Source organism: Mus pahari, chromosome 3 (genome assembly GCF_900095145.1).
Source record: "Mus pahari chromosome 3, PAHARI_EIJ_v1.1, whole genome shotgun sequence".
Taxonomy (NCBI): domain Eukaryota; kingdom Metazoa; phylum Chordata; class Mammalia; order Rodentia; family Muridae; genus Mus; species Mus pahari.
In genome coordinates this window covers 113789806-113803165 of record NC_034592.1, presented here as the reverse complement: position 1 = coordinate 113803165, position 13360 = coordinate 113789806, and the positions used below count along the sequence as shown (strand labels likewise).

The window sequence follows — 13360 nt, the reverse complement described above, 5'->3', positions numbered from 1 at the left end:
CCTGCCTCTGCCTCCCGAGTGCTGGGATTAAAGGCGTGTGCCTCCACGCCCAGCTCAGATGCCACTTTTCAATCTCACTTACATAACCACATTCTCATAATTAAAGGAAACTCTGTCTGATTGCTTGCTTGGTTTATCACAGGACCTCATGCAGCCTAGACTGGCCTAGAACTCCCTATGTATCCCAGGATGACCCAGAACTTTTGATCCACCCGTCTCTCATCTTGCAAGTGCTAGAATTTTAAGCATTCACAACCATGCCTGCTCACCAGGTAAGTACTGCAGGGCTAGGGGTTGAACTCAGAGCTTTATTACACAATAAAGACAAGCACTCTACCAAATGAGTTCCATCCTCACCCACCTCTGACATCTTTTATTACTTGATGTATATCAGGGTTTTGCCTATATATACGTGCATACATTTACAGAAGGCAGAAAAGGATGTTAGAATACTTATGGTTATGCGCTGCCATGTGGTGATGGAAATTAAACCCAGGTCCTCTGTAAGAGCAACCAGTGCTCTTAACAGCTGAACCTGCTCTCCAGACCCTTTTTAAGATTTACTAATGTGTGTGTGTATGTGTACATAGGCCAGCAGAAGGTGCTGGGTCCCTTGGAGCTGGAGTGACAGGAGTCTGTAAGCTGGGTATGGATGCTGGACTCTAACTCTAGTCCTCATGACTGACCAACAAGCACTCCTCAGGACTGAGTTATCTCTCCAGGCCCCTATCTCTAATATTCTTTGAGACAGGTTCTCACCGTGTAGCTCTAACTGGCTTGGAACTCACGATGTAGACCAGGCTGGCCTCAAACTCATAGACAGCTGCCTGTCTCTTGCCTCCTAGGTGCTGGGATTAAAGGTGTGTGCCAGTACACCCAGCTTTTTCTTTTCTTGTTTTAAAGATTTATGTTATTTTTAACTTTGTGTTTTGTGTGTTTGTGGTGTGTGTGAGAGAGACAAGAGAGAGAATGAATGAATGAAGGAATGAATGAATACAGGTACCCAAGAAAGCCAGAAGCATCAGATTCCATGAAGCTGAAGTTACAGACAATTGTAAGCTGCCTGATTTAGGGCTAAGAATCACAGCTGGGTCCAGTGCAAGAGCAGCAAGAACTCTCAAGCACTGAGCCACTTCTCCAGCCCTATCTTTGGTTGTCTCAATCCTTCCTTGGTGCTGACACCAAGATAGTGAACGGCCCATAATATTAGGTAACTAATCATTTTACTATGCTGGTAGTTTTGCAGATGGGATCCTCCATGGGTAAAGGTGATCAAGCATAGCAGTACTCACATGTAGGGGCCAGGCAGTCCCCCAAGTGCGTTAAAGCACAGACATGTATCTTCCACCAGGACAGGGCCCTGCACCTGTAACACAGAGACAATCCTGAGTCACTAGGCTGCGGCACTTATAGGTCCATCAAGGGCCATACAATTCAGCTCTCTCTGTCTTCTATTTAGAGATGTGGACATCAAAGCACTAGAAAGGTAATTTTTGCTCACCAATGAGCAATGAAGTGCTGGAAATCAGCTAAGGAGGCTGACTCTCCATTGTGTGCTCCTTCCCAGTTCTGTGCACTGTGAGTGCAGGGGTGTGGAGTGTGGGTGGCTATGTAGAAGGAAAATGTGTGGCTGGAATGTATGGATATAAGACTCAGAAAGGTGAGGGTTGGAACAGAAGAGGCTATGTTCCAAGTCACCACTGAAGCAGTCTAGCTGGACAAGCCACGACTATTTTATTCTCTGCCTGTTCCCACAAGAAGACAGGATAGGGGTGGGGGATCCACAAAGGCTAAGTACCTGTCGAGCTGCCTCCCGACACTTCTGTATGGAAATCTCATCCGGTTCTCCCTGGTACTCAGGTACTTAGCAGGGAAACAGACAGACAGAGGTACAGAGTCAGGACACAGGAAGACAGACAAATCAAGCCACTTTAAAAAATGAAACAAAACAGAAACATACGGTCAATTTTCTGAGCTTCCAAAGTGCATGGAAATTTATCTCCTAGAATCTGAATGACCTGTTCCAAAATAAAATACATGTGTTACACCATTTGCTAACAATTGCCCATTAATTCCCAGCAACTGTGTGAGGTGTCACCCACCTGTCTCATCAGGTAGCGTCCCCATTAGTCCTCTAAACCTTATCAAACTGGGCCCATAAGCCACACCTCGACTTTCAGAGGCCACTGAATTAGCATGCCTTCTCCTTACTCTGTCCCTTCCAACCTCCATTTTGCTTTTCCCTTGCCCACCCTTTATCTAGAATACCCTTTCCCTTCAGTGCTCTAAAAAGGCACTCATCCTCCTGGTCCAGAATTCTCTACCAAGGCTTAACCAGTAGCCAACAGCAAAGAACACTGCTCTGTGCTTCCACTAACCCCCAGCTGACAACCACTGCTTTCAACCTGGAACAGCAAGCCAGGCTGAAGCAGCAGCTCCCATGACTGACTGAACTTTTTTCTTTAACTGTGTAGCACTGGCTGGCCTGGGACTCACTGGATAGCACCTGCAATTCACAGTGTAGCTCTGGCTGGCCTGGACAACTTCCTGCCTTTACACTCACCCCTCAGCTCAGTACTAGCATTACAGGAACGTGCCATCTTGAGTAGCTTCCCAGCGACTTTTACCCTACTAAAATCAGGGGCTAGTCAGACATCAGTGGGAGGACAGGCCCTTGGTCCTGTGAAGGCTCCATGCCCCAGTGTAGGGGAATGCCAGGGAAGTGGGAATGGGTGGGTTAGTGAGCAAGGTGAGGGGGAATGGGCTGGGGGCTTTCGGAGGGGAAACCAGGAAAGGGGGTAACATTTGAAATGTAAACAAAGAAAATATGTAATAAAAAAATTCAAAGAAAAAAATCAGGGGCTAAAATGGGTGAGCTACCAGATGTGCGAAGCTATTGTTTTGAAAATTACGTCAATATAGTTTATTTTCTTTGTGTTTCTGTGGTGTTAGGCATGCACTTTACCACTCTACCCCTCACCCCAAACACACACACACACACACACACACACACACACACACACTTTTTAGGAGACCAAAGCTTTCACTATGTAACTCAAAGTCCTCCTATTTCAGCTTCCAGGATTCTAAAATTAGAAACACGTACCACCCAGTCCTGCTCTTTTTGTACAGTAGACTATTATTTCTATGTCCATAGGGAGACTGTATGTTCAAGGCCAGCCAATGCTGTATACCAAGAGCCTATCTTGGAAGGAAAGGAGGGAGGGGGGCCATCAAGATGGTGCAGCAGGTAAAAAGCACTTATTGCATTCACAAGCCTGAAAGCCTGAACTTATCAAGCAAGCCATGGTACAAGAAGAGAATCAACTCCTAAAGTCACTCTTTGACCCCATGCCCCACCCCCAACACATAAACATAGTTAAAATGTTTTTTTAAGGGCAGGGAGGTAGAAGGAAACTTCTGAGCTGCAGTCAGGAGAGTGCTGGGACTCACACCTGCCATTCCAAATCCTTGTCCTTAGGCAGGTTAAAGGGGTAAGATCAGAAGTTCAAGGCCAACTCAGGTACAGAATCCCAATTTTAAGAAATGGGGGAGGGGAGACATGGGGCTGGAGAGATGGCTCAGTGGTTAAGGACACTTGTTACTCTTACAGAGGACCCCAATTTGGTTCCTAACACCCACAGGGTGGCTCACAACCATCTGTAACTCCAGTCTCAGCAGATCCATCACCCTCTCCTGGTCTCCACAGGCACTGCATGCATGTGGTGCACAGACATACATAAACTCATAAAGTAATTTTTTTTTTAAGATTTATTTATTACATTCATGAGTACACTGTAGCTGTCTTCAGACACACAAGAAGAGGGCATCAGATCCTATTACATATGGTTGTGAGCCACCATGTTGTTGCTGGGATTTGAACTCAGGCCCTTTGGAAGAGCAGTCAGTGCTCTTAACCGCTGAGCCATCTCTCCAGCCTGTAAGTACTTTTTTAACTGGGCATGTTGTGCTGTGGTAGTGACTCAATGTTCCGGAAGAGCACTTGCCAACACAAGCACGGTGACCTGAGTTCTGGTCCCCTGAACCACATAAAAGTCTGGGAGGATCGCACTACCTGTAACCTCAACCCTGGAGGAGGCAGAGGCAGGAGGATTGCTTGAGCTTGCTACCCGACCAAAGAGCACACTCTAGGTTTGAGACTCTTGTCAGGAGAGACTAAGAAGGAAGACAATCATTGGCTTTACGTCCTAGGTTAGATCCAAAGCACCTTCTGTCAGGAGGAAATTAAATCAAGTCCCTGGGTCTTTGTGCTAAAAGCTGTAGCCTGTAAAGTTCTGACAAACTTGTCACATTTTCCTTTTGTTAACCTGCTTTTTGTTATACTGTGGTCAGCCATGATTCTTATGAGGTATTACACATTGCAGATATGGAAGGGTAGATGGAACTATACTCAGTTTGTATCAACATCCCCCCCCCCCCACACACACACACACACGGCCTTTGAGGAGGGGAGGTGTCTGAACTCAGGCTTGAAATCTAGGGCTTCAGGGGTGTTCTATCTCTGTCACAGATGCCACTACTCCAGCTCCCATAGCCCGCTGACTTTACCAGCTCATCTAAAAAGCTCGTGAGGTGGAGCATGCGTGCAGACCCAGAATTCGGAAGACAGGGCCAGGCTAGCCTGAACTACACGTGCCATTATCTCCAAAATAATAATTATATTAAAAAAAAATCCTCTGACCCTCAAGGCGCCACACTCCACGGCGGTCTCTCCCCCGTCCTTCAGCACAGCCAGGGGCTAACCCACACTCCCCGAGGCTACAACTCGTAGTCTCGTTTCCCGCCTTCGCTCCCGTGCTTCCCAGGTGAGGAAAGCCACCCGCCTCCGAGACAGTCTCCACACCCCAAAACACCTCCTCCAGCTTCTTGGCGTTTCCCGTCACAAACACTATCTTCTTCCCGACCAAAGACGCAGCCATGGCAAGCGAGGGTTACGGTTCAGAATACCCAGTAACCCTTTGCCGGGAAGGCACTTCCGGCCGGAGGCGGAAGTAGGTGGCTCGCTTTCCGGCCCTATCTGAAACCTGAAGCTTGATTGCCTCGGGCCTCTGCTACCAACATCCGGGAGGTGGCAGCCGCGCGCCTGAGGAGCATCCCGCAGCAACTGTGCCTGAGGCGCTAGGGACGCGCTGAGGGGTGGAGAGGTCTCTCAGCACGCGGATCCTCTGCTAAGCAACTCGGGGGAGCCAAGAAGCTGCGCCCGGACCAGTTGCAGACCTGTGTCGGGTGTGGTGGCGCGCCCCCAGCACCTCCAACTCTGTCGAGAAAGACTGTCTCCTAGACAAGGGCTTTAAGCCTGGGAGTCTATCCTAACCTCACTGCGAACTTAAAACAGCATAACCAAGCAGTCTTCTACCACTTAGGCTTGGTAGCTAGTGTTTCGACTCCTTTTCTCTTGCCCAGCTAACCCAATCCCTTCTCCATTCCGTCACCTCAGCCTCTCCATTGGGAACACACCAAGGAGCATGAGTGACCCTCTTAGCCCTACCCTGTGCGTGCATGAGCCCCTTAAAGCAAGAAGAGGGCGTCACATCCCCTAGAACTGGAGTTATGGGTGCTTTGGAGCTGCCTGGTGTGGGTGTTGGGAACTGAGCCTAGGTTCTCTGAAAGTTGTAAACTCAAGCTGGAGAGATGGCCCAGCGGTTAACCACACTAACTGCACAGTTGTGTTCCCAGCATCCACATGGTGGCTTTCAGTTGTCTGTAACTCCAGTTCCTGGGTATACATTGCCCTCTTCTGGTCTCTGAAGGCACCAGGCATATATAATGCACGCGAGCAATTAAACATTTATACATATAAAACACATCTTTTAAAAAAAAAAAAAAGTACAGGGAAGTGAAAAAAAGCTGGAAGTGTGGACACTTATAATTCCAGCACTGAGACTAAAACAGGAAGAATCATGAATTAAAGGCTAGCCTGGGCTATATATGGTGTCAGGGATGTAGCTTGATGGCAGAACATTTGCATAGTATGGCCAAGGTTTGGCCCCCAGAATCACACACACAAACAATGGAATCCTAATCAATCCTGGTTGTTTAGCTTAATGTTATTAACCTCGTACAGCCTTGGGTATTGTTATATAGATGTAACTTTCTTAGGGGCTTATGGAACTTAGGCAAGCACTGTACCACTGAGCCACATACCCAGCCCACTAATGAATTTTTCTTTCTTTCTTTTTTTTTTTTTTTTTTTTTTGGTTTTTCGAGACAGGTTTTCTCTGTATAGTTCTGGCTGTCCTGGAACTCACTTTGTAGACCACGCTGGCCTCGAACTCAGAAATCCGCCTGCCTCTGCCTCCCGAGTGCTGGGATTAAAGGCGTGTGCCACCACACCTGGCTACAAATTTTTCTTAAACTCTAGAACTGTTCTCACAGAGTAGCCAAAGCTATATCCTCCACAAATCTTTGCTCAGTGACCTTAATATTGTGTGTCACACAATTCAGAAGCTTTGATGTATATTGTGTCTTTGGACACAGATCATAGTTTCCTCTTCACTGCCCCTTGATAGTGTTATTTTTTGAGGACCCGTGGTTCATTAAAGTTGACTAGGAAAGGCTGGGCTGAGTAACATGAGCTGTCCTGCATGTCACTTGTCTCCCTCTTCCATGAAGTTAAAGGGAATCCTCAGAAAAGTGGAGAAGTAGAGGTTTTTAAAGCAAAGGTGACTTCTTGGATGTTAAGTGCCTCGGCTCCAGTCTCTCCTTAGGAGGAGCTTGTTATGAGCTTGGCTTGGATATAAGCATTGACGGATACCATGTAGTGTGGTCAATTAAGTCATTGATCCCCAGATACTACATCCCAAGCTGTTTGGTTCCTAGAACCCAGGTTAAGGTGGTGAAGGATTGAAGAAATGACACATACACACCGAAGCTGGAATTGGGTGAGGCTCTCTAACTGATACCTCTACCCAGAATCTCAACACTGATCTGCAAATGGTAATTTTGTACTAGTAATGAATAGACCACTGATTTATTACTTTATATCAGTATTCAGAACATCTAAGTATTTGTTCAGTGGTTATAGGCAGAAATATAAAAATATGTGCCAAAATACTTGTTTGTTTGTTTGTTTGTTTTCATTTTTGGCTTTTCAATACAGGTATAATCCTGGCTGTTCTGGAACTCTCCCTGTAGACCAGGCTGGTCTTGAACTCAGAGATCCATTTGTAAAGGCATGTGCCATCACTGTCTAGCTTTGTTTTTCAAACTTAGAAAAAAACCAGGAAATTATTATGAACCCTTAATATGCACAAACCAACTTTCAATAGTTATTAACATCTATTTTTATTATATCCATATAAAATAACATTTGTTAAGAATGCAGGAACCAAGCAGGTCTGTGGTGCCACATGCCTTTAATTATAACTAAGGAAGAGGCATGCAGATCCCTCTAAGTTTGTGGCCAGCCTTGTTTACATATTGAGTTCTAGGCCAGGCCGGGCCATATAATGAGACCTCAAAGAAATAAAACAAAACAACCCATCCTCAAAAGATGGAGGAGCATCTGGACATCAGTGTGCACACCTGTACCCTCAGCTAATCCAGGCACTTAGGAGGCAGAAGTAAAAGGATCAGTTCAAAGTCATCATCTGCTACACACCAAGTCTGAGGCCAGCCTAGGCTACCAGAGACCTTGTCTCAGAACAAAACCAAACAACTAGAGTGGGGGCCTGGGCTGTGATAAAATTCCAGCAAAGCCTCAACCTTTAGTCGAACATGGGTCTAAATCTCCAAATATACTGAAAGAATGTAGGTGCTAGAGATAAAGCTTACTGTAACAGCACTTGCCTGACACCTGGAAGGCCTTAGGTTGATCAACAATGAGAAACAAATTACAAAATATTCCACATTTACAGAAAGTAATGTAATGGATGCCTAAGTTGCAGTATTAGTAAGATATTCGTACACACGTTGCATTTTTCAGTGCTCCAAATCAAACTAAGGGCCTTGGCCATGAGTGCTCTACTACTAATCTACAACCCCAGCTTAATCCCCTAGTTACTCGCCCCACTATTTTCTTCCTTTTTCTTTCTTTTTTTCTTAAACACTTATTTTACGTGTATGAGCATTTCGCGGGTATGCATATCTGTGTACAACGTGCGTGCCTGGTGCACGAGGAGGTCTAAAGAGGGTTTTGGGTCCCCTGGGATTGAAGTCACAAAAGGTTGTAAGCCACTATGTGGGTGCTGCGAACTGAACCCTGGCCCACTGGAAGAGCAGCCAGCATCCTTAACTGCAGACTGGCCTCCATGTTGCCATATAGCCAGAGGCGACCTTGAAATGCTGGTCTCCACTTCCTGTGCACTGGGGTGGCAGGCAAATGTGGCATCAGGGGCTCTGCAGTTAACTGAGGCCCAGGTCAAACCCAGGGTGGGGGCGGAGCTCAGCGAGCGGCTGGGCAGGGCGGACGGTAGTGGGCGGGGCCTGGCGATCCGGGTCCCGCAGGCTCGCAGGCTGTGCCGCCTGCCTGGCTGTCGTCATGGTGGGGCCCTGGGTGTATCTGGTGGCGGCAGTTTTGCTCATCGGCCTGATCCTCTTCCTGACTCGCAGCAGGGGTCGGGCGGCAGCAGGTAGGAGGTGCCGCCGTCCCAGGGCTGGAGGAATCCGTTTTTCTGAGTTCCTGGGCTTTGGTAGGCCGTCGCGTCGCGACTCGTGCGCATGCACTGACGCGCTTTCCTGTGCTTACGGCTTAGGAGGAGCTAGTGCACTGGCCGGAGGCAGCTTTGCGCACGCGCCTTAGGACACATTCGGAATTAGTGCTGAGCCCAGTGCTGGGGATGCAACCTAGGAATCAAGCCTGCCTTTCTACTGTACACCAATAGGAGAGGCTGCCGGTTTTCTAATCCTGCCCAGTGTGTTCTGCTAACCAGGAGTAGGAGGGCTAGGCAGCCTCGGGAAACTCTGAAGGCATCTCCCGCCAAAGAGGGCACCCACTCTGCTTTGCTTCACCTCCACCAGGCCTGGCACTGATAACCCGACAGTCCCCCTTACTAACATTTCACGTATGCGTAGGAGTTTCTATATATCTCTCTGATGCCTGACCCCATAAGCTACCTCAGAGCACCTCTTTGTCCCAGGGCCAGAAGAGACAGAAGCTGAGGTAAAGCTGATTGCCAACAAGTCTTCCGGGGAGGGAAGATTCAGCCCCGACTGTGACATGTAGTCTCTGGTGGGTTGGCGTACCCTATAAAATCATAGCATAGCAAGAATAAATGTAATCTTGCAGTGGGCACTGAGTGAGATCTGTAAACCTCAGGGTGAGAGCATTCCTCTCAGGTCGCCTGAAAGTGGGTTGAGCTCAGGAAGATGAAGGTATCAAAGGAGGTAGGAAATGAGAAGTGAGCATCAAGCCAAGGTGTCCGCACAAAAAGGCCTCGACAAACCTAAGTTGCTTCGTGCTGTGGGCAGCAGTAATCTGAAGGAGGTTGAGCAGAGGGGAATGAGACTCCCAAGATGCTGTTCCTCCACTACCTTGAAGCTGGGCTGCTTGACAGTGCTATGATTCCCTCCCTCCCCAAAGCTGACAGAGAACCACTGCACAATGAGGAAGAGAGGGCACCAGCAGGCCAGGTAGGCCGCTCTTTGCCCCAGGAGTCTGAAGAGCAGAGAACTGGAAGCAGGCCCCGGCGACGGAGGGACTTGGGCAGCCGTCTACAGGCCCAGCGTCGAGCCCAGCGAGTGGCCTGGGAAGAAGGGAATGAGAACGAGGGTCAAACTGTTATTCCAGGTAAGAGTGGGTCTGGGGGAGGGGGCTGGATTAAAGGCGCGTTAAGAAGTCCCCCAGGCTAGACACACACAAGGAGCATGAAGCCAGTGTAGGAAGGACATTTAGTGGTGGGACTGGACGCTTGGGCTTGGGCTTTGGTCCTCGAAGTCAGCATTTCTTAACCCAATCCCTATTCTGTTGGGTGCCTCTTCCTTCATCTTGGCTCAGTGCAATTAGCTGTAACCCTAGAATAAGTGCTTAGAAATAGAGACATTTCAGCTGACATTTACATCCACATAGCAGATACTGGGAGTCTTACAAAGCCCTCATGATTGTGGGAAAGCATGTGTCTTCTCTAGTACTTGAAATCTGGCGTCAGTATGAAGAAGAGAATTTAGGGGAAATTGGGTTTTTGCTTTGAGTCCTTGGGATTATTAGCCCCTTTGTCTTAAAGAGAGATCGTCAGTGGATGTGTTTGCGTGCTTATAATTCCTGCACTCAGAAAGCAGAGGCAGGAGCATGGGAAGTTTCAGGCCAGCCAGGCTTATATAGCTGTTTCAAAAGCAGCGCCCAGCAACAGCAAAGAGGTTGTAGGTAAGGTTGAAGGAGTCTAAGACTCTCGTCAGTTCCTGACTAGGACGTACAGGATGTTGGATTTACGCAGGAATAAATTTCCCTGGAGGTTTGGCACAGAGACAGAAATTAGGGACTTCTGTAGGTACAGACACCTGTGAGTCTCAAACATTCAGGTATTGACATCTTACAGCTGTTCAGTATCTAAAGTCTCCTTTGTCTATGTGGCCTTCCACCCCCCCCCTCAAGTACATAATGTGTATGTTCTCACACTGGTATGTGTATGCACATATATGGTAGATGCTTCTGGAAAGCAGAGGTAGGTAGAAACCACCCCCTACCCACCCACCTCTCCCTTAAAGAAGGTCACAGGGGTGGGGGTGAGTCTTCTCTGTCTAGGACTCAGATTGTCTTTGTCTGATCATACCCAGCCCAGGAGGAAGAAGGCATTGAGAAGCCAGCAGAAGTTCACCCAACAGGGAAAATTGGAGCCAAGAAACTGCGGAAGCTAGAGGAAAAACAGGCTCGAAAGGCTCAGCGAGAGGCAAGCAAGAGGCTGGGGAATAGCTCCAAGGGGTAGGAAAGGAACCAATCTCTAGTTCCCATGACAGACTGTCCTTGGGGTTCCTTTTACGCTGTGCTGGTATTTGCTGTCTCCCTGGCTTTGTGTCCTGCAATCTTAGCCCATGTCCTGGCCCAGGCAATGTCTTTCTTTGGCCTCTGTAGGGGGTGGGCAAACTAGCTAGAGGAAGAGGAAATGTGCTATAGAAACCTCTCTCTAGGCAGAGGAGGCTGAACGTGAAGAACGGAAACGCCTAGAGTCCCAACGTGAGGCTGAATGGAAGAAGGAAGAGGAACGGCTTCGCCTGAAGGAAGAACAGAAGGTAAGATTGACCCTGGGCCCTGTTGCCTGGCCCATTACCACCTAACCTTGCTACCAAATGCCTCCATCCTACAAGATAGGCCGTGGTACTGGGTGTGCTGGTGACTCCTACCTGTAATCCCACTCCCACCTATAATCACTTGAGAAACTGAGGCAGGAGGACAGCCTGTACTAACTAGCTAACTCCTGTCTCCGAAAGTAAGGATGGGCCATGGACCCAGCACGAGGGCCTGCCTCAGAACATCACCTGCAGACGCAGCATGGCGGTGACCTGAGAGTTTCTCTCTTTCTTTTTCTTTTTTTTTTTCCCCCTCAATTTTATGTGTACGGGGGTGAAAAAGAGCTGGGTATGGTGGTACAGGCTTTTTATCTCAGTACTTTGGGAGTCAGAGACAGGCAATCTCTGAGTTCTAGGATGGCCAGGGCTATGGAAAGAGATCCTGTCTCCAAAAAACCAAAACAAAACCTTTTACGTGTATGGGTATTTTGCTTGCGTGTACGTCTGTGCACTGTGAATATGCTTGGTGCCTATAGAGGCCAGAAGACTGGAATTACAAATAGCTGTGAGCCACCATGTGGGTTCTGGATTGGAACCCAGGTCCTCTAGAAGATCAACCAATGCTCTGAAGTGCTGAGCTCCGTCCAGCCCAGAGCTGGGGATTCCTGTGAGCATGAGCTACAGGTACCTAGACATTTTGAACAGGGTCAGAGTGTCTGGAACCGAGAAAGCAACGAGGAACAAAGTGGATAGAGAAGTACAGCAGTTCTAGATCCTGAGGACCCTGAGGTTGTCAGCAGTCTTAGGAGACCGTGAATCCATTGGGGCCTGGCATAGGACTGGTGCTGGAGAACTGGAGCCACCACTGAAAGATGGTTAATGAATTCTTATTTGCCAGATTATTCTAGAACCTGGTTTCTAAGAAAGGGGAAAGTGCAAACATGTAGGGTACATAAAACAAGGGCCTCTGGTTGGCTTGTTCCAGAACTCTGTATGTCTGGAGGAAGCCTGGCCATGCACACTGTAGGAATGGCAGTGGGAGCATGAACAGAGAAAGTTCCTCACCTTTGAGTAGCGGCATCGACTAATATACCTCCAGTGGTCTGTCTTTCTCCCTGGTTTAGTTTTTCATGTATTGGTACATTTCTCACAAGAATAATAGCACATCCTTAAATTAAGTGGCACACTTTATTCAGATGCCTGCCCGCCTCCTTATCTTCCCCCCTCCCTCCCTTCATCCCTCCCTCCCCTCCTTTCCAGTTTTCTGAGGCAGCAGGTTGGCCTTGAACTTGCTGTGTAGCCAGTGATGTCCTTTTCTCCTGATTCTCCTTCCCAAGTCCTGAGAGTAGAGGTGTGCACCACTATGCCTGGTTTAGATAGGAATTGAACCCAGAACTTCATGGGCAAAAATCCTACCAACTGAGCTTCATGCAGCCCCACTGATCCTAGTATTTTATTTTTTTATTTAATTTTATTTTATGTATATGGGTGCTTTATCTGCAAATAAGCTCAGAGGCCTGAAGAGGACATCAGATCCCCCTCAACTGTAGTTAGAGACTGTTGTGAGCCCCCATGTGGGCGCTGGGAGTTGAACCCAGGTCCTCTGGAAGAGCAGTCAGTGCTTCTAACCATCCATCTCTCTAGCCCAGGTACTTTTGTTTTGCAGGGTCATATCTAACACACTGTGTTTTGGTCACTTGTCTTGTCTTCTCAGGCCTCTGTGGGGGTTGATTGTCAGGTTTTCCTTGTTTATCATCTTACTAGCTTTGAAGGAGATTGAAAAACTAGTTTGTAAAATGTATCTTGATTTGGATTGGTGAGTTTTTATTTTTATTTTCCTTTGTCTTTTAGATTAAAAAAAAATAGGGGCCATCATCTGGATGATGGCAGTCAAACTGGGTTCTCTACAAGAGCAGCCAGTGCTCTTAACTGCTGAGCCATCTCTCCAGCCCTGAGATTTGTTTGTTTATTATTGTTTTTATTTTTTTAGATGGGGTTTCTTTGTACAGTATATAGCCTTGGCTGTCCTGGAACTTGCTTTATAGATGAGGCTGGTCTCAAATTCAAGAGATCCTCTTGCCTCTGCCTCTGCCTCCCAAGTGCAGGGACTAAAGACCACCATGCCCTGTTCTGAATTTTATTTTGAATTAATTAATTTGTTTTTTTTTTTTGTTTTTTT

At 47.6% G+C, this 13360-nt stretch overlaps 2 protein-coding genes across 2 annotated transcripts in view; one reads left to right on the top strand and one right to left on the bottom strand.

Annotated features, from left to right (window-relative positions):
* The window catches only part of Itpa (inosine triphosphatase), a 13904-nt gene extending 8896 nt beyond the window's left edge, over nt 1-5008 (bottom strand). The window contains exons 1-4 of the mRNA XM_021194146.2: nt 4875-5008; nt 1961-2018; nt 1799-1863; nt 1293-1366 (exon numbers count right to left, since the gene is read on the bottom strand). Of these exons, the coding sequence (XP_021049805.1) occupies nt 1293-1366; nt 1799-1863; nt 1961-2018; nt 4875-4940 (263 nt within the window). The 5' untranslated portion in view covers nt 4941-5008. The remainder of the gene's footprint in view (nt 1-1292; nt 1367-1798; nt 1864-1960; nt 2019-4874) is intronic.
* Nucleotides 5009-8426: 3418 nt separating this feature from the next.
* The window catches only part of Ddrgk1 (DDRGK domain containing 1), an 11060-nt gene continuing 6126 nt past the window's right edge, over nt 8427-13360 (top strand). The window contains exons 1-4 of the mRNA XM_021194188.1: nt 8427-8591; nt 9542-9748; nt 10732-10844; nt 11083-11184. Of these exons, the coding sequence (XP_021049847.1) occupies nt 8501-8591; nt 9542-9748; nt 10732-10844; nt 11083-11184 (513 nt within the window). The 5' untranslated portion in view covers nt 8427-8500. The remainder of the gene's footprint in view (nt 8592-9541; nt 9749-10731; nt 10845-11082; nt 11185-13360) is intronic.